This window comes from Canis lupus, chromosome 38 (assembly GCF_048164855.1).
Source record: "Canis lupus baileyi chromosome 38, mCanLup2.hap1, whole genome shotgun sequence".
NCBI classification, from domain to species: Eukaryota; Metazoa; Chordata; class Mammalia; order Carnivora; family Canidae; genus Canis; species Canis lupus.
Genome location: NC_132875.1, coordinates 21,038,863 through 21,066,008, shown reverse-complemented (window position 1 = coordinate 21,066,008; position 27,146 = coordinate 21,038,863). Strand labels below are relative to the sequence as shown.

General features: G+C 36.2%; 1 protein-coding gene across 1 annotated transcript in view; it reads right to left on the bottom strand.

The window, feature by feature from the left end:
* The window catches only part of CFH (complement factor H), a 77,428-nt gene that overhangs the window by 19,975 nt on the left and 30,307 nt on the right, over positions 1 to 27,146 (bottom strand). The window contains exons 7-11 of the mRNA XM_072815015.1: positions 26,671 to 26,844; positions 14,932 to 15,120; positions 14,316 to 14,489; positions 3,484 to 3,666; positions 1,363 to 1,536 (exon numbers count right to left, since the gene is read on the bottom strand). Of these exons, the coding sequence (XP_072671116.1) occupies positions 1,363 to 1,536; positions 3,484 to 3,666; positions 14,316 to 14,489; positions 14,932 to 15,120; positions 26,671 to 26,844 (894 nt within the window). The remainder of the gene's footprint in view (positions 1 to 1,362; positions 1,537 to 3,483; positions 3,667 to 14,315; positions 14,490 to 14,931; positions 15,121 to 26,670; positions 26,845 to 27,146) is intronic.

Below are 27,146 nucleotides of genomic sequence, written 5' to 3'. Positions count from 1 at the left end.
ATCTACTTTGCCACCTATTCCTCTTCTGCCTGACTCATAAATGTTGAAATGCTTCAGGGCTCAATCTTGAGCTCTCTTCTCTTTTTATTTTGCATTCATTTCCAATTGGCTATCATCATTTATTGGGTGATAATTCCAAATACAGATCTCTGAGCTTGACCCATATATTCATTTACATAGCCAATTTGACTGTCCATGGGTAGCCCAAGCATAATGTGCTCAAGTCAAAAGTTGTGATGTTCCTCCCAGAGGAACATCCTCCCAGAGTGCTCTTTCTTCTACTAGCACCACCTTACAAAAAGGCATTGCCATTTACTTATTTGCTTATGAAAAAAAAAAAAAGTAAAACAAGCATGTGAATCCCTTGATCATAACTATCTCCTGTATCCAATGTTTAGTAAACATCACTTGTGTTTTCTACCAACAAAATAGATCTCTAATGTGTTCTGCTTTGCATCTCATCAGCCATCACCTTCTCCCAATCCCTACACTTATTCACCTGGCATAAACTTCTGAATCTTCTCTTGCCACCATAAGCACAACATATGGAAAAAAAACTTTTCAAAAAATCTAAATAAAATTATATTCTTTCTCTCTGTAAGACTCTTTCATGGCTTTTTATCAATCATAAAATTAATCTAAATGCTGACATGCCTTGAAAATAACCTGGCTAATCCTTTCTTTACCTCCTACTCAGCCTCAGTTCATAAAATTCTCCCACATCTTAAGTGGAATCTGCTCACCCTGATATTTCCCAAATACTGTTTTGCTGTTAAAGTTTTGCACATACTGTTTCCTTGGCTTGGAACACTCTAAATCTACTCAAGTTTTGCACAGATTCAAGTCCTACTCCTAGTTCTAGAAAATAGTGGATTAGGAAACATGAAAGAAATTCTTGTAATAGTCCATAGAACTTGTCAAAGTCAGGAAAGAAAGAGCTTTCGGACCTGAAGAAACTAACACTCAAGGTAGGATGTGTAAAAGCAGAAACTCAGGAACAATTAGTTGATGCAATTGTAATAAACTATAATTTTGGTTTTCTTACATTATATACTAAAAGAACCCCATTTTAAATAATATGAAAGCCTGCATTTAGAGTAACAAACACAATAGCCTTTATTTACAAATCTATCATGTGTATGGCTCACAGGAAATATTAATGTACTGTGTTAAAGATCATTGTCTTTGGGCTTTAAAATACCCTCTTCTCCCAGTTTACATTTAATCAGAAGGAGACACTCTGATTTTAGTCCTTACTTCTTAAAAATGACTTTAAATAATGCAAATTTCTTCAAAATGGAATATTTTAAACATATTTTGTTAATCCTGAAAAAAATAATTCCCTTAAAAAACAGTACTTACCAAAACATGCTGGTTTATGAGACCAACCGTCATCACCACACACTATGGAACCTGTGCGCCCTTGTCTGCCTTCAAATCCATCATAGCATTCATAGTCCACATTGTCATTGAGTCCAAACCATGTGGCATTACTTTTGATTCTGGCATTCTCTGGTACCGGCATGTCACAAGATTCTAATGCATGATAGAATTGAGGGTTTTATTTCCAATATTATCTATCGGACAATGCAATTAAGTCTCATCCCAAGGCAGTAAAAAAAGCTGTATCAATTAGTATGTGCTAATAAATTAAGTATCATATTAAAAAAGTTTAAAAATACCAGTGATAAATCATTCTTCTGAAAAAGTTACTCAAAAATGAAAAAAAAAAATGTTTCTACCCAGCATTTTTCTTATCACTTCAACACTCTGAAAACTTCATTCTAAGAACATTTTTCTCAATCAGTTATACTTATGTGTTCATCCCATGCTTGTAGTAAAATAGGCCGTTATAGACGTATACTTTTCCTAGCAAAACAAAATAGCATTTTGTGAATTAAGATGCCAAACTCATTAGCAGTGCTACAAATATGCCAGATTAGTTGAATAACACTAATTTTCAACAACGCAGGTAACTTTTTAAACATTCTATAAAAGTCTACAACATAACAGATTCTAAAGCTCACATGCTGATTTTCTTTCTGAAATATATTCCTAGTGTCTGTGCATTCTTTTAAACTTACCAAGACTGAATAAAAGATAACTCTATTTTTTTTTTGTAAGATAACTCTATTTTTTATAATTCATTATGAGGAAGCAAATGGTTAAAAGTCTCAATTTTTGCTAGCACTATACTGGGATGATATTAATAAAGGTTGAAATAATTCATCTCAAATGTTATACTGTATTAGGTAGCCAGCTACCTTAAAGCTTTAAAAAACAAAGCAAAATTCTACTAGCAAAAACGAGAGGGACGCCTGGGTGGCTCAGCAGTGGAGTGTCTGCCTTCGGCCCAGGGCGTGATCTGGAGTCCGGGGATCGAGTCTCACGTCGGGCTCCCTGCATGGAGCCTGCTTCTCCCTCTGCCTGTGTCTCTGCCTCTCTCTCTCTCTATGTCTCTGAATAAATCAACAAAACCTTAAAAAAAAAGACCCGAGAGATTTTCTTTTCAATAATAAGACTATTTTAATGGATAGCTGATTACAATTTAGCATAAAATGATTTTGATATAGGAACAAATTTATCATTTTTTCTGTAGCTAGTGCCCGTAGTAAGCATAGAAATTGAAAAAATAAGGAAGTGAAAACAGTGGAAATGGATATGCAAATATCCACTTTACTTAAGGTGAATGTGCTAAATATAAGTTCAAAAATTTCACAGTGTAGCTTTGGAATATAGCATAAATCTTCATAAATACCTAGGGACAGGGAAATCTTTCAACACAGCTGCATTTGGTACTATCAAGAAGCATTTCTGTCTCCAGTAACTAGATGTTTATGAAGATTTCCTAAGGGAGGGGATGTTTTTTAATATTTTATTTATTTATTAATGAGAGAGAGAGAGAGTAAGGCAGAGACACAGGCGGAGGGAGAAGCAGGCTCCACGCAGGGAGCCTGATGTGGGACTTGATTCCAGGTCTCCAGGATCACGCCCTGGGCCAAAGGCAGGCACTAAACCTCTGAGCCACCCAGGGATCCCGAAATTCACAGATTAAAATAAAATTATGCACTATGGACCCAGATCTTCACTTAAAAATGTAACTTATGTCTGGGAACAAAAACTCTGACATAAAAATTTAATCGCCTAAAAACAGGTACAATAGGAACAAAGATGTCAGCCAAAAATAAACTAGTTTACAGGAGAATACACAGAAGTCTCCCTATCTAGTTTCCAAATCACAAGATGCTTTATTTTATTTATTTATTTAATCACAAGATGTTTTAAAGTGGAAGAAAAACTGAAGAATGGACTGATATTCCACCCTACAAGTGATTAATCTTAAAGGCAAAAAATGACATTTTTTCATTTATCTTTTCAAATGGGAACCACGTCAGCCCCTCCTCCCAGAAAAGAAATGAGTTAAAGTAAACCTTTGCCCAATGATCATCAGAATAATGAATATGAACATAATAAATTACTCACTGATGCATATGGGTTGAGGTGACCATCCCTTTTCCAGACATTTAACTGTTCCTGACGTTTTACCATCTGGTGTTAAATATCCTGATTTACACTGATATTGGGTTACTGTAGCCAAGACATATGTAAGTTCATATTCAGAAAAAAATCCATTTTCAATTTTTATCTGTGATGTTGAACATGTTTCTGAAAAGGAGAAAATATAAGGAAAAGACAGCATATAAATAAATATTTTTATAAAGGCTCAAGTAATGTAACAGTATAAACACTAAGGAGTCATTTATAAATGAAAACCCAGAAAAGCCTGAATCACCCAAATTCTTGTGACAGAAAAAATAAGCTAAAAGTTTCTAAAGATATTAAATCAGGATAGTTTATTAAATTTTTTTTTGGAATTTAGAAGCAAAATTCAAAATACAATCCCTTCTAGGAATTTTTTAGAAATTTGTTTGTCTAATGGATCTGGAATTCCATGGCATCTATACTCGCAATGGATCCTTTCTAGGCAATTGTTTTAAATAGTGAGTTATTTAGGATCTCTTTAGCAACCCCAGTATTTGGTTAACTAATTGGGCTATCTCAGATCAGGTGATGATCTCAGAGAATCTGCTGCCATAGCTACTGCAACTCTGATCATTTGAAATGTTTGTCATCACAACTGATTGACTGAAACCATAATGGAGTTCAACAATGAATATGACACAGATTAACACGTTACATTCATTTATCTTCTAAGAACAAAACAATGATCCTCAAATTATGTATAACTTAACCTGAAGCAAGCAAAGAAGACTTCTGTCAGTTATCATCAGGTCTCTTCACGAAATTCAGCTTTATTTATTGAATAGCCCATGGATAAAGAATTCAAAAGAGAAAACATGGAGTATATATTTTTTTCATAATTGGTCATTTTATTCCTTCACTTGGGGCACCTAGTAGACTGGACATGGGATACTTGGAATATTAAACACTGAGGATATGGAATTAAAAGTATATAATCTTTTAAAAAAAGACATTAAAGGGGCTCCTGGGTGGCCCAGTCATGACTCTTAATCTCAGCTCAGGTCTTGATTTCAAGGCTGTGAGTTAAAGCCCTATGTTGGGCTCTATACTGGGCATGGAGCCTACTTAAACAATTGAAAAAAACAAGTCAATAAATAAGTAAAAAGACATTAAGTCTTTTGAATTAAATGATAAGAAAAACATTTTAAATAAAATTTTGTGAGATGATACTAAAGTAGTGCTGAGAGGGAAATTTTTAACATTATACAGATACAATAGAAAAGAATAGACTATATCAATTCATTGTTTCCTCTTTAAGAAATTAGAAAAAGAAAAGCAAAGAAAACCCAATATACACATAACTTTGAATAGGTTATTTTTAGTGAGATGATGGAATAGGGTGTTTCATTATTCTCTATTTGATTTATTTCTGCTCTGATCTTTATTATTTACTCCCTTCTAACTTTGGGCTTAGTTTTTTTTTCTAGTTCCTTGAGGTATAAAGTTAGGTTCTTTATATGAGATCTGTATTTAATGTAGGCATTTGTCACTAAACTTCCCTCTTCTCACTGTTTTTGCAGCATATCTAAATCTTGTTATATATATATTTTTATTTTTGTCTCAAGGTATTTTTAAAAATTCTCCTGCACTTTCCTCCTTGATCTAATTGTTGCTTGACAGTTGTCTTCTTTCCAGGTATTTGTGAATTATATCATTCCTTTTGCTGTCACTGATTTCTAGTTTTACTCCATTGTGGTTGAAAAAGATACTGCATAGTCTTTCATGTGCAGTTGAGACGAATGTACTCTTCCACTGTTGGGTGGAAAATTCTGTATATATCTATTTGGTCCATTTTGTTTATATTGTTCAAATCTATAGTTTCTTTCCTGAATTTTGTCAGAGGGTTCTATTTGCTATTCAAGGTGGGGTATTGAAGTCTCCTAATATTGTATTGCTGTCAATTCTCCTCTTTGCATCTGTCGATATTTGCTATATTTAGGAATTCCAATGTTGGATCCACATATGTTGAAAATTGCTGCATCTTCCTATTGAACTGACTTTTATTATTATGTAATTCAGTTTTAGACAAAGTCTTTTTTCTTTTTTTTGCATATATGTATAACCACTATTTGGTTGCCAATTGCAAGAAATCTCTTTTTCCATTCCTTCACTTTTATCCTATTGTGTCTTTATTTATTTTTTTAAAATATTTTATTTATTTCCCCATGAGAGAGACACACACAGAGAGAAGCAGAGACACAGGCAGTGGGAGAAGCAGGCTCCCTGCAGGGAGCCTGACATGGGACTCGATCCCGAGACCCCAGGATCACACACCCTAGGCTGATGGCAGCACTAAACTGCTGAGCCACCTGGGTTGCCCTCTATTGTGTCTTTAAATCTAAAGTGAGTTCTTGTTGTCTTTTTTACTCATTCAGGTACTGTATTCCTTTTAATAGGTAAATTCAATCCATTTACATTTAAAGGAACTATTGATAGGGAAACAATTACTATTCACATTTGGCTAATTGCCTTCTCTTTAGCAATTGCTTTTTCAAACCCTTCCACTTTTTTTTTTTTATTTAAATTTTTTATTTATTTATGATAGGCACACAGTGAGAGAGAGAGAGGCAGAGACACAGGCAGAGGGAGAAGCAGGCTCCATGCACCGGGAGCCTGACGTGGGATTCGATCCCGGGTCTCCAGGATCGCGCCCTGGGCCAAAGGCAGGCGCCAAACCGCTGCGCCACCCAGGGATCCCCAAACCCTTCCACTTTTGATGACTTCTTTTGTTATTTGATTATGTTTTATAGTTATTTACTTTGATACTTATTATATTTTGTATGTCTATTATAGGTTTTCCTTTCTGCTTTATTGAAGTATAATTGACAAAATTGTGTATATAAATTGTATAATGAGATGACTTGGTCCACATATACATTTGGAAATGATTTTCCAAATCGCATTAATCACCTCACATAAATCCTTTGTGGGTTGTTTTTTTTTTTTTTTTTTTGTAGCTGGAATGCTTAAGATCTACTCTCTTAGCAAATTTCATCTGTACAATACATTATCACAAATTACAGCCATCATGTTGTATGTTAGATCTTCAGAATTATTCATCTTATAACTGAAGGCTTACATCCTTGAACCAGCATCTCCTCATTTCCCCTATCGGCAAGCCATAGAGAATTGCCATTCTATTCTCTGCTTCTAAGAATTTGACCTCTTCTTTTTTGACTTCATATAAAGGATTATCATGAAATATTTGTCTATGTCTGGCTTATTATGTTTAACATAATGCACTCTAGGTTCAACCATGTTATTGTGAATAACACAACTTTCTTTTTTCTCATGGTTGAATAATATTCCGTTGTACATATATATATATACACTACATCTTCCTTTTTAAAAAAATTATTTATTTATTCATGAGATACATAGAGAGAGGTAGAGACACAGGCAGAGGGAGAAGCAGGCTCCCTGCAGGGAGCCGGATGCAGGACTCAATCCCAGGACCCTGGGTTCATGACCTGAGCCAAAGGCAGATGCTCAATCACTGAACCACCCAGGTGCCCTATACCACATCTTCCTTATCTATTCATCCATCAGTGGACACTTAGATTGTTTCTGTATGTTGGCTATTGTGGATAAAACTATAATGAACGTGAGGGTGCAGATATTTCTTTAATATATTGATTTTATTTCTTTTAGATATATACCCCAAAATGGGATTGCTGGATCATATGGTAGTTCTATTAACTTTCTGGGGAACTTCCATACTGTTTTTCATACCCCTATAACAAATTACATTCCCACCCAAAGTATACAAATGTTTCCTTTACTTCACATCTCACCAACACTTGTTATGTCTGGTCTTTTTGATAAAAGCCATAAAACAGGTATGAGGTGGTAGTTCATTGTGGTTTTGATTTGCATATGCCTGATGATTAGTGATTTTAAGAACCAATTAGGCATTTGCAAGTATTCTTCAGAAAAATGTCTATTCAGATCTTTGCATATTTTTTAATTGAATTGGAATTTTTTGTTATTGAGTTGTAGGAGTTGTATTATTTATATATCCCTCCATCAGATCTATGATTTGCAAATATTTTCTTCCATTCCATTGGTCGCCTTTTCATCTTGTTGATTTGCTGAGTAGAAGTTCTTTCATTTGATACATTTGATATAGTTTTATTTATTTCAGTTTTTACTATCTGTGCTTTTGATGTCATATCCCAAAAATATCATTGTTAAGACCAATGTCAAGAAAATATTTCCCTATGTATCCTCTAGGACTTCCATGGTTTCAAGTCATATTTAAATCTTTAATTTATCTAGTTATTTTCATCAGTGGTTTAATATAGTGGTTATAGTGGTGTATCACATTACTGATTTGCATGTTTTGAACCATTCTTGAGTCTCATGGATAAACCCAACTCCATTATGGTGTATGAATCTTTTGGCGTGCTGTTGAATTCAGTTTGCTAATATTTTGTTGAGCTTTTCTGTATCTATGTTTATCAATGATACTGGCCTATAATTTTTTCCTTGTAATTTCCTGTCTAGCTTTGGTATTAAAATAATGTTGATCTCATAAAGTAGTTTTAGAAGTGCCCGCTGTCCTCAAATTTTTGGAATGGTTTGAGAAGAATTGGTATTAATTCTTCTTTAAATTACAATGAAACCTTCTGGTTCTAGACTTTTCTTTGCAGAAACAGTTTAATGATTCGGTCTTGTTCCTTGTTATTGTTTGTTCAGATTTTCCTTTTCTTAATGATTTTGTTTTGGCAAGTTTTGTATTTAAAGGAATTTACCCATTTCTTCTAGGTTATGCAATTTGTTGGTATGTAATTGTTTATGGTTGTCTCTTATGAACATTTGTATTTCTGTGGCATCAGTTGAATGTGTCTACTTTCATTTCTCACTTGGTTTATTTGATCTTCTCTCTCTTAATCAGCTAAAGCTGATTTTGTTGTCAATTTTGTTTATCTTTTCAAAAAAGTCAGTATTAATATATCTGTTATAGATTCTGAGGCTTTTTAAAGACCTTTTTAATAGATGCATCTGCTCCCTATGTTTTGCTACCACTTGAGAGGGAATTCTTAGATTATATGCCTTCTTTCAAACCTGCAAAGTCAGTCAGGGTCCTGACAGCTTCCTGTTTCCTTTCCTGGACACAGTACTGAATGTTCAAGTATATGCTCTCTACCATTCCTGTGGAGTCAATTTGGCTTTCTAAATATGCTCATGAGCCATCTGAAAATTCCTGCACTCACTGTCTGTGAGGCATTCACAAGGAGCTGGCCAATGGATAGCAGGTGTGTGAAATGTTAGGGGTGCCATTAGGTAAGTGGGGTCTGCAGGCAAGTCATCCCCAGTGGCTAGTGGATATGCTCCCTGATGTAGCCTGCAAAGTGCTTAATAGGATCTTTGTCCCTTGATGAATTCTGAGCACTGACTGCTGTGCTCCAAGCTTTCCCCAATCCCTTCAGTCATGAAGATCACCTCAGTATTCTAGATGTGGTGAGAAAAAAATGGGCCTTTTGGTCAGTGACCCACACAGCTGAGGAAGCCAGATGCTAACTCACAGACTCTTTCCCCCAGTGGAGAAATTGCAGGCTTGAGTGGGTCCCTCTTGGCACTGAACTGTGTCACTTTAGGGGAGGAGTGACTCAGATATTAAAACTGTTTCTCTCACCCACTTCAATGCACCCACTCTTGGATCTTTTTGCTGTAATGGTGTGCTAAAAATTCTGCTAGATTCCCAGACCCCCACAAAGATGCTCTTGTCTATAGGTGATTGTCAAAATTGGTGTTCTTTGCCGGAAAGAATAGAAACTTGCATTCTGTCATTTTGCTGATGTCATTCTATTTTTTTCTAGATTGAATGTATGTATTTAAGTTTTAATTTTAATACCAGTTGGTTAATGTACAGTGTTATATTAGTTTTAGGTGTATGATATAGTGATTCAACAATTGCATATATCACCCAGTGATCATCATAACAAGGGCAGTCCTTAATCCCTATCACCTATTTCACCCACCTCTCCTGCCCCCACCACCTCTCACCCTTCTGGTATCATATTGTTCTTACAGTTAGTCTTTTTAAAAAAGATATTTTATTTATTTATTCATGAGAAACACACAGAGAGAGGCAGAGACTTAGGCAGATGGAGAAGCAGGCTCCATGCAGGGAGCCCAATGTAGGACTCGATCCGATCCCGGGACTCCAGGATCACGCCCTGAGCCAATAGCAGGTGCTCAACTGCTGAGCCACTCAGGCGTCCCTTGTCTTTTTTCTTTGTCTCTCTCTCTCTCTCTTTTTCTCACTTTTCCTTTACTCGTTTGTTTTGTTTCTTATATTCCACACGAGTGAAATCATATGGTATTTATTTTTCTCTGACTTATTTACTTAGCATTATATTCTTTAGCTTCATCCATGTTGTTACAGATGGTAAGATTTCATTTTTTAAGGTTTAGTAACATTCCATTATATATTTCGTTTTATCTATCTATCTATCTATCTATCTATCTATCTATCTATCTAATCTATATCACCTCTTCTTTATCCATTCATCAATCAGTAGACGTTTAGGCTGCATCCATATCTTGGTTATTCTAAATAATGCTTTTATAAAGTTGCATGTATCCATTTGAATTAGTGTGTTTGTTCTTTGAGTAGATACCTAGTGGTTGGATTATATGGTAATTATATTTTTAACTTTTTGAGGAACCTCCAATACTGTTTTCCAGAGTGGCTGCAGCAGTTTGCAGTCCTACCAACAGTGCAAGAGGGTTCCTCTTTCTCCACATCCTTGCCAACACCTGTTGCTTCCTGTGTTGTTGATTTCAGCCATTCTGACAGCTGTGAGGTGATAGTTTTGGTTTCCATTTCCCTGATGATAAGTGATGATGAATATCTTCTCATGTCTGTTGGCCATCTGTGTGTCTTCTTTGTAGAAATTTCTTTTCATGTCTTCTGCCCATTTTTAAATTGGATGATTTGGGTTTTTGGTATTGAGTTTTATCAGTTCTTTATATATTTTGGATACTAACTCCTTACCAGACATGTGAATTGCAAATATCTTCTCTCATTCCACAAGTTGCCTTTTAGTTTTGTTGATTGTTTCCTTTGCTGTGCAGAAGCTTTTATTTTGATGTAATCCCAATAGGCATTCTACTTTTGTTTCCTTTGCCGCAGGGGATCTATTAGAAAGTTGCTGTGGGTGATGTCAGAAAAGTTACGTCCAGGATTTTTGTGATTTCAGGTCTCACATTTAGGTCTTTCAACCATTTTGAATGTATTTTTGTATATGGTGTAAGAAAGTGGTCCAGTTTCATTCTTTTGCATGTTCTGTCCAGTTTTCCCAACACTATTTGTTGAAGAGACCATCTTTTTCCTATTGGATTTTCTTTCCTGCTTTGTCAAAGATTATTTGACCGTATAAATGTGGGTTTATTTCGGTGTTTTCTATGCTGTTTTGTCGATCTATATGTCTATTTTTGTGCCAATATCATACTGTTTTGATCACTACAACTTTGTAATACAACTTGAAGTCTGAACTGTGATGCCTCCAGCATTGCTATTCTTTTTCGATCTTGCTTTGGCTATTTAGGGTCTTTTGTGGTTCCATTCAGATTTTAGGATTGTTTGTACTAGTTCTGTGAAAAATGCTGTTGGTATTTTGATAGGGTTTGCACTGAATGTGTAGTAGATTGCTTTGAGTGGTATAGACATTTTAACAATGTTTGTTCTTCCAATCCACTGAACATGGAATGTATTTCCATTTCTTTGTGTCATCTTCAATTTCTTTCATCAGTATTTTAGAGTTTTCAGGGTACAGATTCTTTACCTCTTTGGTTAGATTTATTCTTAGGTATTATTTTTTGTGCAACTGCAAGTGGGTCAGTTTTCTTAATTTTTCTTTCTGCTGCTTCATTATTGCTGTATAGAAAGGCAATAGATTTCTGTACTTTGATGTTGTAACCTACAACTTTACTGAATGTATTTATCAGTTTTAGCAAGTTTTGATGGAGTCTTTTGGGTTTTCTATATACAACATCATGTCATCTGCAAATAGTGAAGATTTTCCTTCCTCCTTAGTGATTTGGATTCATTTTATTTCTTTTTTGTTGTCTGATTGCTGTGGCTAGGACTTCCAGTACTCGACTGAATAAAAGTGGTGAGACACCCTTGTCTCATTCCTGACCTCAGGGGGAGCACTCAGTTTTTCGCCACTATGGATGATGTTAGCTGTGGGTTTTTCATATATGGCTTTTATTATGTGGAGGTATGCTCCCTCTTTTTTTTTTCTTTAAAGATTTATTTATTTATTTATTCATGAGAGACACACACACACACAGAGAGGCAGAGACACAGGCAGAGGGAGAAGCAGGCTCCACGCAGGGAGCCCAATGTGGGACTCGATCCCGGGACCCCAGGATCATGCCCTGGGCTGAAGGCGGCGCTAAACCGCTGAACCACCCGGGCTGCCCGTATGCTCCCTCTTAATATACTTTGTTGAGGACTTTTTTCATGAATGGATATTGTACTTTGTCAAATTCCTCTTTTGGCATCTATTGAAGTTCTTATCCTTCTTTTTACTGATGTGATGTATTATATTGATTGATTTGTGAATATTGAACCAGTCAGCGATTCCAGGTTTTAAATAGTTTGTAAATTTTCAGTTTCTACACACTTTATCATCCACTCATGATTTTTTAATTAAAGCGTTTTAATTCCTTTCTCTGTTCAGCTGTTAATGCTGAGATCCATATTTAGTTTTATAAGTTTCTCCCCCCCCCCTTTTTTTGGCTCATGAAATTTTACTGTTTGTCATGGAAATGTAAGAGTGGAATATTAATACATTTCAGTTTAGTTCTGTAATGTCAGGAATTTTTCAAAAAAATTAAAATATGGACTGGAAAAAAAATTGAACCAGTATTGAAACCCAGGAATAAATCCACTTGATGGTGGTGAATATTTTTTTAAATGAATTGTTGGATTCCATTTGTTAATATTTTGTTATGAATTTTTGTGTCTATGTTCCTCAGAAATATTGACCTATAAGTCCCTTTTTTTTTTGTGGTTTCTTTTTCTAGTTTTGGTTACAGGGTACTGTCTTCATAAAGTGAATTTGGAAGTCTTCTTTCCTATTCTGTTTTTTGGAATAGTTTGAGAAGAATAGATATTAACTTTTCTTTAAATATTTGGTAGAGGGGTGCCTGGGTGGCTCATCAATTAAGCATCTGACTCTTGATTTCGGTTGGTTCAGGTGGTGATCTCAGGGTCATGAGATTGAGCCCCATGTCGGGCTCTGTGCTCAGCAGGGAGTCTGCTTGGATTCTCTGTCTCTCCTTCTGCCCCTCCTCCTCTAAAAATAAACAAATAAATCTTTAAAAAAAATATTTGGTAGGGTTCACCTATGAAGCCATCTCGTCTTGGACTTTTGTTTATTGGGAGTTTTTTGATTACTGATTCAATTTTTTTGCTGGTAATTGGTCTGTTCAAGTTTTTTCTTCTTGTTTCAATTCTGGTAGGTTTATGTTTCTAGAAACTTATCCATTTCTTCTAAGTTGTCCAATTTGTTTGCATGCAGTTTTTCAGAATATTCTCTTGTGATTGTTTGTATTTTTTTAATTTTTTTTATTTTTTAAAGATTTTATTTATTCATAGAGACAGAGAGAGAGGCAGAGACACAGGCAGAGGGAGAAGCAGGCTCCTTGCAGGGAGCCCCACGTGGGACTCGATCCCGGGTTTCCAGGATCACACCCCAGGCTGCAGGCGGCGCTAAACCGCTGCGCCACAGGGGCTGCCCGATTATTTGTATTTTTGTGGTGTTGGTTATTATTTCTCCTCTCTCATTTGTGATTTTATTTATTTGAGTCCTTTTTTTTTTATAGATCTGACTAGGGGTTTATCAAATTTATTAAATTTTTTTTTCAAAGAATGAGCTCCTAGTTTCATTGATTTGCTCTATTATTTTTCTAGTTTCTAGATCATTTATTTCACTTCTAATCTTTATTACTTCCTTCCTTCTGCTGGTTTTAGGTTTTGTTTCTTGTTGTTTTTCTAGCTCCTTTAGGTGTACGTTTAGGTTGTTTACTTGAAATTTTTCTTCCTTCTTGAGGTAGGCCAGTATTGCTATAAACTTCCCCCTTGGAACTGAGCTATCCCAGAGCCAAGCACATTGACCTTTAAAAGCCCAGGCTTTAAGCCCCACTGGTTATAAGAACTTAGGAAATTTGACCCCTCTCACTTTTCAAGACAATCGCTATGGTGATTCATTTTTCCTATGCACTCCCTTCTGCGTCAAATCTGTCTCTTACCTTTCTCTGTAACCACAGCTCTCTCCGCACCTCAGTGGCCACAACCCGTTTCTCTCCCAAACCGAGTCTCTGTACATCTTACTTCTTCTATGTGGCCTCTTCTCGACCTTTAGTTGTGGAATTTATCCTGCCAGTGTTTAGGTCAACTTCTGGGGTATTTAGAATGATTTGATAGTTAACTAGGCATATTCATGGGACAAGGCAAGCCTAGGTTCCTCCTACTCCACTGCCATCTTCATCCCTCCACTGGTGGCATCACTATTATTACAGGTTTTTCCTTTATGGTTCTTTCCTTGTTTTCTTGACTAATACTAATCAGTAGGCATTTATTTTCTATACATGTATTAAGAAGTTTTGTATTCCACTCATACATACTTGGCAAAAAAAAATTAAGTATATCCATTAGTGGAAATACAAAAGTTGATATAAATATGTTGCTATAGTTAATATAGATGAGGGTTAGAAAACCATAAATATACTGGGATCTCAGACCATTTACTTACTGAGAGGAACGCATTCGGGAGGAGGGAACCAACCATCCTCTGTACAGGTCATTATATTGTGCCCATTTTGAAGACTGTGACCATTATTACAGTTAACTCTTACAGATTGACCTTGGTAATAGTTTTTTCTCTGTGGCTTTTGTCCATTTTTCAAATAGTGGAACGTACATCTTCCTAAAAATCATAAGAACAATGAACAAAAATTTTTGAAAAACCATAAATTCAGTAAAAATAGTAAATTAAAAACTATTTGTACAATGTTTAAACTATAATGCCTAAGTATTAAAAAAAAACATATAACCTAAGAAAAACTAAAGCTACTACAAAGGCATAAAAAGAAGAAAAACAATATTCAGTATTATTTATCTTCAGTTTTTATAATCAAAATATGTGTGAATGATATAGGTTGTTTTGGGAAAGCTATCTTTATCTCTAATGGGATTTTTATGGAGAGCTCCTCATAAAGGGGAAAACCTGTATTGGTCTTTTTGTTCATAAAATTCATCTCTAGGCCTTATTTTTGTCATACAAGGCTAAATTATAGTCACTAATGTGTTTTATCCCCTCTACTATTTGAAATATTTACACATACACAATTATAAAAAGGTTTACTTACTGCGACATGGTACTTCTGGTATCCATCCTTCTGGTGTACAATGAATGGATTCCCAGTATCTTTCTGAAGGAGTCACAAAATCCTCATCACAGTGATAGTAAAAACTTCTTCCTACAGCTACTGGAAAGTATGATCTATATCGCTCATCTAGACTTCCATGTTTTATTTCTGGAAAATCACAAGGCTTCACTTGCAATATAAACAAAACAAACAAAAGCAGTATAAATGTTTTACCTTAATAAAAAAATCAAATTAGAAATTAATTGTTTCATTGGTGAATTATATCCTCTTGTTAACATCAGTTTGCTCATTGCATTTGTGTTTCTAGGACAAGAAAAGTTATAAAAGTCAGATGACTGGGATATCTGATGAGGTGATTGGTAATGAAGTTAAAATTATATCTTTTGGGTATATTTACAAGGAGTCTTGACAGATTAAACTGTACAGACCATTTAATAGATTCTTGAATATGTATATTTTAGGTCTGGTTGATTAAATGAGAATCTTGGTTGAGAGATTAAGGTACTGATTTTATTGCTCATATCATCTATCTTCTTTTTCTTTCCTGTTCTCATTAGAAATTAGAGCTCTGCCTTTTTTAATCAAACCAACTAAATGTAGGGAGATAGTGGGATTTTTTGTAGATTAACATTCATTAATTTATTTTTCTGTTTATTATAAGTAGAGTAAGAAATATAGAGAAACACAAAAATTTTTCACTCACCACATTATACAGAAAAATAATATTCTTATTAATGCCTGAAACCAGTCACTGAAGCAAGTTTTCCTCTTTTTAATCAGAGAAATGTACTGAGAATATTTCTTAATATCCAAATAGTTAATTAAGATTATGGTGAACATTTGATTATGTCCAATTTTAATTGGAGAATGAGGTATTTCAAATATGTCATACATGATACATATGACATATATGAGTATTTAAAAATGTCATGCATGTCATACTATATATGGTATATATGACATATATATCATATAATGTAACTCATATAATATCATAATATGTATTTATCATGTACATGAGATGTTTGAAAATGTCATATTTACATATTATGTCATATATACCATATATATCAGGAGCTTTCAAATATGTCATAATATGTATATTTTATAATAAAAGTGAATATTTAATGCCATTATAGTTTGATTCTTTTTAAACGCCAAATGTCCTATTTTTATTGAGGTATAATATAGTTGTATTTTATTGAGTTATTCTTATATACTGAATATTTTTGATATATATCTTTAAGTATTATGTTGTTTATAACACATTTACATATAATATTTTCTAGAAAAATTTTTCCTTTTCGTTGATGATTTAAAGATAATCTAGTACTTTTTTTTTTTTTATGATAGGCACACAGTGAGAGAGAGAGAGAGAGAGAGTCAGAGACACAGGCAGAGGGAGAAGCAGGCTCCACGCACCGGGAGCCCGACGTGGGATTCGATCCCGGGTCTCCAGGATCGCGCCCTGGGCCAAAGGCAGGCGCTAAACCGCTGCGCCACCCAGGGATCCCCCAATCTAATATTTTTAATACCAGACTAGTACTAGTTTTTTTCCATAAAATGATTTGATTATAAAAAGCCTTGTGCAACACACACACACTCATTACCATGTTCATCTCCCTAAGTTCACATTTTCTTTTTTGTTTGATTAGAGAAATTTTCCAGTAGTTTCTGTAGACTTGTTATGTGGATTATACAATTTTAATCCTTGCATATACTGTTTTTCTTCAATAAAGATTTTTTATTTTTTTTATTTTCTTTAAGATTTTTTTTTATTTTTTATTTATTCATGAGAGACACAGAGCGAGAGAGAGAAAGGCAGAGACACAGGCAGAGGGAGAAGCAGGCTCCATGCAGGGAGCCCGATGTGGGACTTGATTCCAGGGTCTCCAGGATCACACCCCGGGCTGCAGGCCGCACTAAACCGCTGCGCCACCAGGGCTGCCCTTCAATAAAGATTTTAAAAAAGATTTTACTTATTTATTTGAGAGAGAGAGCACACAACGGCTGGGGGAGGGCAAAGAGAGAAGCAGACTCTGCTGAGCAGGGACCCCAGTGATCTCAGGACCCCAGGATCATGCCCTGAGCAGAAGGCAGATGCTTAACTAAACACCCAGGTGCTCCTCTAATTAATATTTGTAAATGATACCTTCTCTAGGTATAGATTCTTGGCCTACAATCCGTAACTTTCATTGATAGACTTCCCTCCGTTTTTTTGAAGCTTCCAATGTTGAGATTAAAATGCTCATTTAACCTTCTAGGATTTTTTTTTCCTCTACTAATTTTTAAAGATTTAGGGATCCCTGGGTGGCGCAGTGGTTTGGCACCTGCCTTTGGCCCAGGGCGCAATCCTGGAGACCCGGGATCGAATCCCACATCGGGCTCCCTGCATGGAGCCTGCTTCTCCCTCTGCCTGTGTCTCTGCCTCTCTTTCTCTCTCTCTGTGTGACTATCATAAATAAATGAAGAAAAAAAAATAATTTAAAAAAATTTAAAAAAAAATAAAGATTTAGATTATTTTCTCTTTACCCTTGAATTAATTCCATCATGATACATCAAGATGTGCGCCATTTAACAATAATTCTACCTCAAGCAAGCTTCAGTCTTTGGATTTGCAAGAGGTGAGTCATAAAGAACTCAACTGAATTAGCTATGAAATTGTCAAGGAGAGACTTGAATCATGGTGGTCTGATTTCAGAACAACTATGGCTATTCACCTATTATGGTGTTTCAAAGGGTATCAGTTAAAGAAAACAGCCTGCTGAGATTTCTTTTCAAAGGGTATACAAAGGGGGTAAAATTAAAAGTAGGTATTATTATTATGACAGACATGAACACCCCTTACCATCTTTCTCTTTCATCTGGGCACATTTAAATGTTTTTATACTCTAACAAGATCATCTCTGAAGCAAATACACTATTTCATATATGTTTGATCAGCACTGTGATTGGCAAGACTTACAACAGTCTCATTCTACCTTAGACTTCTATCAGTGCAAGTTGTGGTCTCACTAACAATACTGATGGTTCTGTCATAGTTTTGATTCAAACTAATTTCAAAATTGAATAAAATATTCACTCATTTTTTTTCTAAGTAGGCTCCACACCTAGTGTGGGGTTTCAACTCATGACCCTGAAATCAAGACCTGAGCTAGAATCAAGATTTGGACACTCAATCAATAGAGCCCCCCAGGCACCCCAAATATTCACTAATTTTAAAAACATTTCTAATTTTTCTGTACTTGTACAGCTGATTCTTTTGATCTAAGGCCAGGATCTTTTTTGGTTATCTCTACTAAATGTCATATTATTAGATTCAACCTAGCATATTGGATTCTTTTTGAATGATGAATCTGTGCTAATGCAGATTCACTATCATTATCACCTGAGTAACTCCAGTTGGAGTTACTAGTTGGTAAACTAGTTGGAAACAGAAATAAGTAATGAAATAGGCCTGAGAACAAAGTCCTGAATCTGATACTTGGGTAAGTTTATTTAATGAAATTACCAACTATCTCATAAACCATCTAACTGGTCAATTTCCCCATCTTGTCCACAAGAACTGCATAAGGTCCCTTGTGGAATAGCCTTGCTGAGGTCCAGATATAGTTGGACTGGATCTTCAATTTCCATAAGCCAACCATAATCATGATTAAATATTTTCCTTATGGAAGTGGTTTAAGATGGAGATGTAGGAGATCCTGAATACACCTCTCCCTTTGGGCACACTGAATCTACAGTTACATATGGAATAATTTTCTCTGAAAAACCCTCCCAAATCTAGCTGAGTGATTCCTATACATTGGGCAAATGAGAAAAAATCCCACATTAAAGTGGGTAGAAGGAACTGAGACGCAATCTGATCATAAACCTCATCCCCAGCATGATGACTCACATTTGGGAGGGTCCCAATTGGAGAGCCAAATCCCAACCTTTTCCATGAGGAGTGAAGGATTTGAACCTTACATCTGGCACCCCAATTTTAGGATCGGGACCTGACAGACAAGCTCCAAGACATCTAGCTTTGAAAGCCATGGGGTTTGTGTTCACAAGACCACAGGCAGCAGCTAACTGAGAAATAGTTCTTAAAGGGTCCACATGCATGGACTCACCCACCCCAAGGCCCCACATAGAGGGAGCCAACTGAAAAGTACCCAGATTTTCTGTGAGAGACTTATTTGCCTATCTTAAAGCATTGGCCTGAGGGGCAAGTATTAAATTTTATACACATCTAGGGGCTTACTAAAACTCTCTTTAAAGACAGAGGCCAGAGATCCCCAGGTGGCTCAGCGGTTTAGCACTTGCCTTTGGCCCAGGGTGTGATCCTGGGGTCCCAGGATTGAGTCCCGCATCAGGCTCCCTGCAGGGAGCCTGCTTCTCCCTCTGCCTGTGTCTCTGCCTCCCTCTCTGCGTCTCTCATGAATAAATAAATATAATCTTAAAAAAAATTAAGACAGAGTCCAGGGGCACCTGGCTTCTCAAGTTGTTTCTAAGTTGGGATCTTTCAGAATCTTCTTTAAGAAATATATGATTTGTGGGGCATCTGGGTGCTTCAGTGGTTGAGCATCTGCCTTTGGCTTAGGTCATGATCCTGGGATCCTGGGATTGAGTTCCACATCAGGCTCCCTACAGGGAGCCTACTTCTCCCTCTGCCTCTGCCTCTGCCTCTCTCTCCATGACTCTCATAAATAAATAAATCTTGAAAAAACAAACAAACAAAGACATAGGCCAGCAAGCATCATCTTTATGCCCTCCCTCTGATCATTCCAGCTCACTGGTATTTCCAGGAAAGGAAAACCCCTCTTTAAACACTCCCTGAGTTTTACAGCTGCTACCCAGGAGACTCCTTTAGATCTCAGGTTGTCGTGCTCAGTAGGTCCTAAAGGACTGGAACAAATAGAGTTCTTAACAGAACACCACTCCCAGGGCACAGGAGAGAGTCACAGACTGAAGTACCCATCTTCCTGTAGAAAAAGCCTATTAGAGTAATCTTTGTTGCTGTAGTGTGAGGGGCAGACTTCTAATTAAACAATTGAAGGACAACTATACTCCTTTACAAAGACCTTGGAGGATAGGCACTATTTCAGGTCCTCCCTCTGCTGCACTCCAGAGCACTGGTCATTGCGAGAAGGAAGTTCGTACAAGGATCTGGAGCCCAGTTTTTATGTCTGGTGCACTGCATTTTGTTGCTGCTACCCAGAGAACATTCCTTGATCTGATGGCCAGTGAGGCTTACATTCATAGGTCCCACAGGATTGTGACAAACGCAGACAGTTGAGGGTTGGCTACCACCCTTGGGGTACACTGCAGATAGAAACTGAACTATGATCTCAGTCTTCCTATGAAAGAATTCAGACTGAGGGGCAGGTTTCTAGTTTGGCACACATCTAGGGGCCTACCTAGGTGTTCTCTGGGGATAGAGGCCAGTGGGTGCCAACTTTGTGATCATCCTCTGCGTCGCTCTAAGCCAATGGTATCTGCAGGAAAGGAGTTTATACTTTTCTATGGTGCCCTGGCTTTTGTGGCTGTCAGCTACGGTATACCTCTAGATTGCTTTGCTCTGGTGGCCAGTTGGGCCTATGATTGTGATCTCATAGGACTGTAACAAATGGAAAAGCATTCCAAATCAGCTACCACTGCAGGGCACAGCAGAGAGGCAGGAGACTAAGGAATCTCCTTTTCTGTGAAAGAGGCCTATTAGCCTATCTTTATAACAGGCCAGAGAGGCAGGCTTCTAATTAAACTAAGAGCCAACCATAATCCTCTCTGGAGACCTCCAGAAACCACAGCTCTCTTTGCTGCACCCCAGAGTGCTGGTATCTCCTAGAAGGGAGCTCATACACACACATCTGGTGTCCAGTTTTTGCATCTGGCACCCTGGTTTTTGTGATTGCCTGCCCTAGTGGCCAGTAGGGTTTGTATTTATGAATTCAAAAAGATGGTGGTAGGGAGGCAAAAAGGTGCTTATTATTAACAGGAAAATATATAAATGTATAAATCTCATTGGTAAAGGCCAATATATAATGTAAGGGTTAATCTCTTATAAAGTTAGTGAGTTTAAAGAGATAAAGGAGTAAAAATAAGTATAACTTTGATAATTTATTAAAGGATACATAAAACATGTAAATTGTGGTATCAAAAATATGAGCATGGGGGGCATAAAATGGTAGAGCTTTAGAATACAGTCAAAGTTAAGTTCTTTTCAAGTCAAAGTAGACTGTTATAAGTTGTTTTATGTAAGTCTTATAACCTTTGGTAGATGCACAGAAGTTAAAGACAAAGGAATCTAAGCATACTACTGACAGAAAACAATAAAATCATGGAGGAATAAAGCAAGAAAAGAAGAAAAGATCAGATGAATTATAAAACAGTGAGAAAACAAGTAACAAAATGACAATAAGTACACACTATCAATAATTACTTTAGGGGATCCCTGGGTGGCTCAGTGGTTTAGCGCCTGCCTTTGGCCCAGGGCACGATCCTGGAGTCCTGGCATAGAGCCTGCTTCTCCCTCCTCCTGTGTCTCTGCCTCTCTCTCTCTCTCTCTCTCTCTCTCTCTATGTCTATCATAAATAATAAATAAATATTTGAAAAAAAAAACTACTTTAAATGTAAATGTACTAAACACCCTAATCAAGAGTGTTGTTGTTTTTTTTAAAAGGACCCATCTATATCCTGCCTACAAGAGGCTCAGTTCAGATGTAAGGATACATAGACCAAGGGGATAGAAAAAGACATCCCATGCAATGAAAGCCGAGAAAAAAAAAAAGGAAAAGCAAAAAGAAAAGAAAAAGCTAGTGTACATACACGTAATCAGACAAAATAGACTTTAAAACAAAGACTGAAAAAAAAAAAAACAAAGACTGTAATAAAAGACAAAAATGGGCATTACATAAAGGAGTTCATCCCACAGGAGGATAAAATACTTGTAAATTTGAAGCAGCCAACATAGGAGCACCTAAAATGTAAAGCAAATATTAACAGAAATAAAGGGAGAAATAGACAGTGATACAATAATTAATACTCCCACTTTCATCAATGGACAGATCATTCAGACAGAAAATCAACAAGGAGCAGCCCCGGTGGCCCAGAGGTTTAACACCGCCTTCAGCCTGGGGTGTGATCCTGGGGGCCAGGATTGAGTCCCAAGTCGGGCTCCCTGCATGGAGCCTGCTTCTCCCTCTGCCTGTGTCTCTGCCTCTCTCTCTCATGAATAAATAAATAAAATCTTAAAAAAAAAAGAAAGAAAATCAACAAGGAGACACTGACATACAGTGACATTTTTGACCAGATGGACTTAACAGGCATACACAGAATATCCATCTAAAACTATCAGAATACAAACTCTTATTAAGTACACATGGAACATTCTTAGGATGGACATATGTTACACTACAAAACAAGTCTTAATAATATTAAAAAGATTAAAATACCAAGTATCTTTTTTGACCACATGGTATGAAACTAGTAAATTAATTATAAGAAAACTGAGAATTCACAAATACATGAAGATTAAACAACATGTTATTGAACAACAGGTGGGTCAAATTTTTAAAAAGAGGATCAAAAATACCTATAGGCAAATGAAAATGGAAATACAACATAGCAAAACTTACAGGATGACCAAAAGCAGTTCTATGAGGGAAACTCATAGAACTTGCTTACATCAAGAAGCAAGAAATCTCAAATGAACCAACTTTACACCTCCAGGAGCTAGAAAATGAAGAACAAACAATGTCTAAAGTAAATAGAAGATAGTAATTGACAAATATCAGAGTGGAAATAAGCAAAATAAAAGCTTAAAAAATAGAAAATATCAATAGAACTATCAATTAAAAAGATAAAACTAAAAGCAGAATTCTGAAAAGATAAAAACCATTACAAAAAAAGATTTTATTTATTCACGAGAGAGAGAGAGGCAGAGACACAGGCAGAGGGAGAAGCAGGCTCCATGCAGGGAGCCTGATGTTGGACTCGATCCCAGGACTCCAGGATCACACCTGGGCCAAGGCAGGCACTAAACCACTGAGCCACCCAGGGATCCCCAGATAAAAACAAAATTGACAAACCTTTAACTAGATTCACCAAGAAAAAAATACACACACACACACACACCTATAATCAGAAATGAAAAAGGAGCCATACACCTGATGCCAGGGAAATATAAAGGCTCAAAAGAGACTACTATGCACAATTATACACCAATAAATTGTACAACATAGAAGAAATGGATAAACTCCTAGAAACATACAACCTACTAAAACTGAGTCATGAAGAAACAGAAAATCCTAAAGACTAATAACTAGTAAGGAGAGTAAATCAGGGATCAAAAACCCCCTAACAAACAAAAGTCCAAGATCAGATGGCTTCACTGGTGGAACACTTCTGAAGTCATTTTTTTAAAGATTTTATTTATTTATTCATGAGATACATAGAGAGAGAGAGGCAGAGACACAGGCAGAGGGAGAAGCAGGTCCCAGGCAGGGAGCCTGATATGGGACTCAATCCCGGGGCCTCCAGGATCACAACTTGGGCTGAAGGCGGAGCTAAACCGCTGAGCCACCTGGGCTGCCCCGAAGTCATTTTTTGAGGCCAGTGTTACCCTGCTACCCAAACCAGAGAAGGATACTACAAGAAAAGAAAATTACAGACCAATACCTGAAAAAATACATGTAAAAATCTTCAACAAAATATTTGCAAACTAATTTCAACAATACATTAAAAGGATAATACACTTTGACCAAGTAAGATTCATTCCAGGGATGCAAGGATGGTTTCACATCCCAAATCAATGTGATAAACTAATTAAGAAAATAAAGGTTAAAAATCATATGATTGGGCAGCCCGGGTGGCTCATCGGTTTAGCACCGCCTTCAGCCTAGGGCCTGATCCTGGGGACCCCAGGATCGAGTTCCACCTCAGGCTTCCTGCATGCAGCCTGCTTCTCCCTCTGCCTGTGTCTCTGCCTCTCTCTCTGTGTCTCTCATGAATAAATAAACACAATCTTTTTAAAAAAATATATAAATAAAGAAATAGATAATAAATAAAATCTTTTAAAAAATCATATGATCATCTCAATAGGTGCACAAAAAGCATTTGATAACATTCAACATCTTTTATGATGAAACTCTCAACAAAGTGGGTGTAGAGGGAACATACCTCATTGTAATAAAGTCTGTATATGACCAACTCACACCAACTTTATATTCAATAGTGAAAAGCTTTTCCTCTAAGACCAGGAACAAGATAAGATTGCTTAATCCCACGACTTTTATTGAACATAGTATTAGAGGTCCTGCCTAGAGTTATTAGGCAAGAAAAAGAATTAAAAGGCATCCACTCAGAAAGGAAGAAATAAAACTTTTACTCTTTTCAGATGATGTGATATTATACACAGAAAACCCTAAAAACTCCACCAAAACTTGTTTGAATTGATGGCTGAATTTGAAGTTGCAGGATACAAAATCAATGTACAAAAATCTGCTGTGTTTCTATGCACTGATCATAAACTATCAGGAAGAAAAATTAAGAAAACAGTCCCATTTACAATAGCATCAAAAAGGATAAAATATCTAGGAATAAATCTTTCCAAGGAGGTAAAAGATCTGCACCCTGAAAACTACAAGACAATGATAAAATAAATGAAAGATAGTCCATGTTCAGAGATTGGAAGAGTTACTATTGTTAAAATATCCTTACCACTCAAAGTAATCTATAGTTTCAATGCAATTCCTATCAAAAATCCAATGGTATTTTTCACAGAAATAGAACAAACAATCCTAAAATTTGCTTGGAACTATGAAAGGGTCCAAATAGCCAAAAAAATCTTGGGAAAGAACAAACTTGGAGGCATCATATTTCTTGGTTTCAAACTATGTTACAAAGCTAGAGTAACCAAAACTATGGCCTTGGCATAATAACAGACACATAGAATAATAAGAACAAAATAAAGAGCTAGAAATAAACTCACACATATAAGGTCAGATAATGACAAAGAAGCCAAAAATATACAGTGGGGAGAGGATAGTCTCTTCAATAAATGGCATTGAGCAAACTGGACAGCCACATGCAAAAGAATGATTTGGACCACCACTTACCCCATATACCAAAACTAACACAAAATGGATTAAGGACTTGAATGTAAGACCTGAAATCATAAAACTTCTAGAAGAAAACATAAGGGATAAGTTCCTTTGACATTGATCTTGGTAATTATTTTTTAGATTTGACACAAAGCAAAGGCAGCATAGGCAAAACTATACAAGTGGGGATGCATTAAACTATACATTTCTGCATAACAAAGGAAACCATCAACAGACTGAAAAAGCAACCTACTGAATAGGAGAAAATATTTGCAAATCATATAACCGATAAGGGGTAAATATCCCAAATATATTTAAAAACTCATACAATTTGAGGAGGTGGGGCAAGATGGTGGAGGAGAAGGGTCCTCACCTCACCTGGCCCCCCAACTTACCTAGATAACTTTCAAACCATCCTGAAAACCTAAGAATTCAACCTGAGATTTAAAGAGAGAACACCTGGAATGCTACAGAGAGAAAGGGTTTCACTGCTAACAAGGTAGGAAGGCAGAAAAAAATAAAAACTCATACAATTCAATAACACCAAAAAGCCCAATCTGAATAAAACATGGGCAGAGGATCTGGATAGACGTTTTTTAAAGAAGAAATACAAATTGGCCAACAGGCATAAAAAAGATTCTCAACTTCACTTTTCAGCAGAGAAATGAAAATTGAAACCACAATATTACTTCACACTTGTTAAAATGGCTGTCATCAAAAAGAAAAAAGTAACAAGTGCTGGTGAGGTTGTAGAGGAAAGGGAACCTTTCTTCATTTTTAGTGGGGTTGTAGATTGGTGCAGCCACTGTGGAACAGTATGATTTCTCAAATAATTAATAGAACTACCATATAATCGAGCAATTCCACTTCCAGGTATTTATTTGAGGAAAACACTAGCTCGAAAAGATATATGTACCCCATGTTCACTGCAGCATTATTTACAATAGCCAGGCTGTAGACACAATCTAAATGTCCATTGTTGGAAGAATGCATAAGGAAAAAAAAGTATATATACTATTCAGCCAAAAAAAAAGAAGGAAATATTGCCATTTGTGATGACATGGATGGATTTGAGGGCACTATACTATGTGAAGTATATCAGACAAAGACGAATAACATACGAGCTATATTTGGAATCTGAAAATACCACGCTCTTAGATAAGGAGAACAGATTGGTGGTTGTCGGAGGCAGGGCATGGGGGGTGGGAGAAATGGGCAAAGGAGATCAAAAGGTACAAACTTCCAATAATAAAATAATTTAATTACAGGGATGTAATGTATAGCATGGTAACTCTAGTTATTAATACCACATTGTATATTTGAAAGCTGTTAAAGAGTAAATCTTAAAAGTTTTTCCACAAGGAAAAAAATTTGTAACTATGTATGGTGATGGATTTAAGTAGAATTGTGTTTATAATTATTTCAAAGGATATACAAATATCAAATTGTGTTGTACAGCCAAAACTAAGATAATGTTATATGTCAATTATATCTCAATCAATTAATCAATCCTTTCATTATAATTGTTTAACACCTCAAAGTCTGTTTTATTCTGATGATAGGATCTTTTTTAAGGGTCTTAAAGACAGCAATTTCAGAATAAGAAGTAGGTCAAGATATGATTGGAACTTACAACTACATCTTGGCAGAGGTACCCAGCCTACATCAGTACATGTTGCCTTATTTCCATAGATTGTTGAAAAAAAGCCACTTTTACAATGATATGTGATTGCATCTCCACTTCTGTATTTGGTGGCTTTAGGTGTGTAGTCACCATTTCGAATATTAGGAGGAGGACATAGTGCTTCTGAAAAAACAAAAAAAAAAGGACATGTAGATAACTTAGAAATAACTACCCATTAAAATAATCAAGTACATAAAAATAAAGGAAGTGGATATTATTTTTTTGTCCCTATCACAGCACAAAATGGGATTAAAATGAGTATAGTCTGATATCCTTCCCACCATATATCACTCATGTCCCACCACTATATCTCTCATCTGATGTATCTGTGCCCCCTGCACTCTTGAATCTCCTTTCTCCAAAGCCATTACATACATCATCATATTCCATATGTGGTAATAAATTCATGACATATCACTTTGACT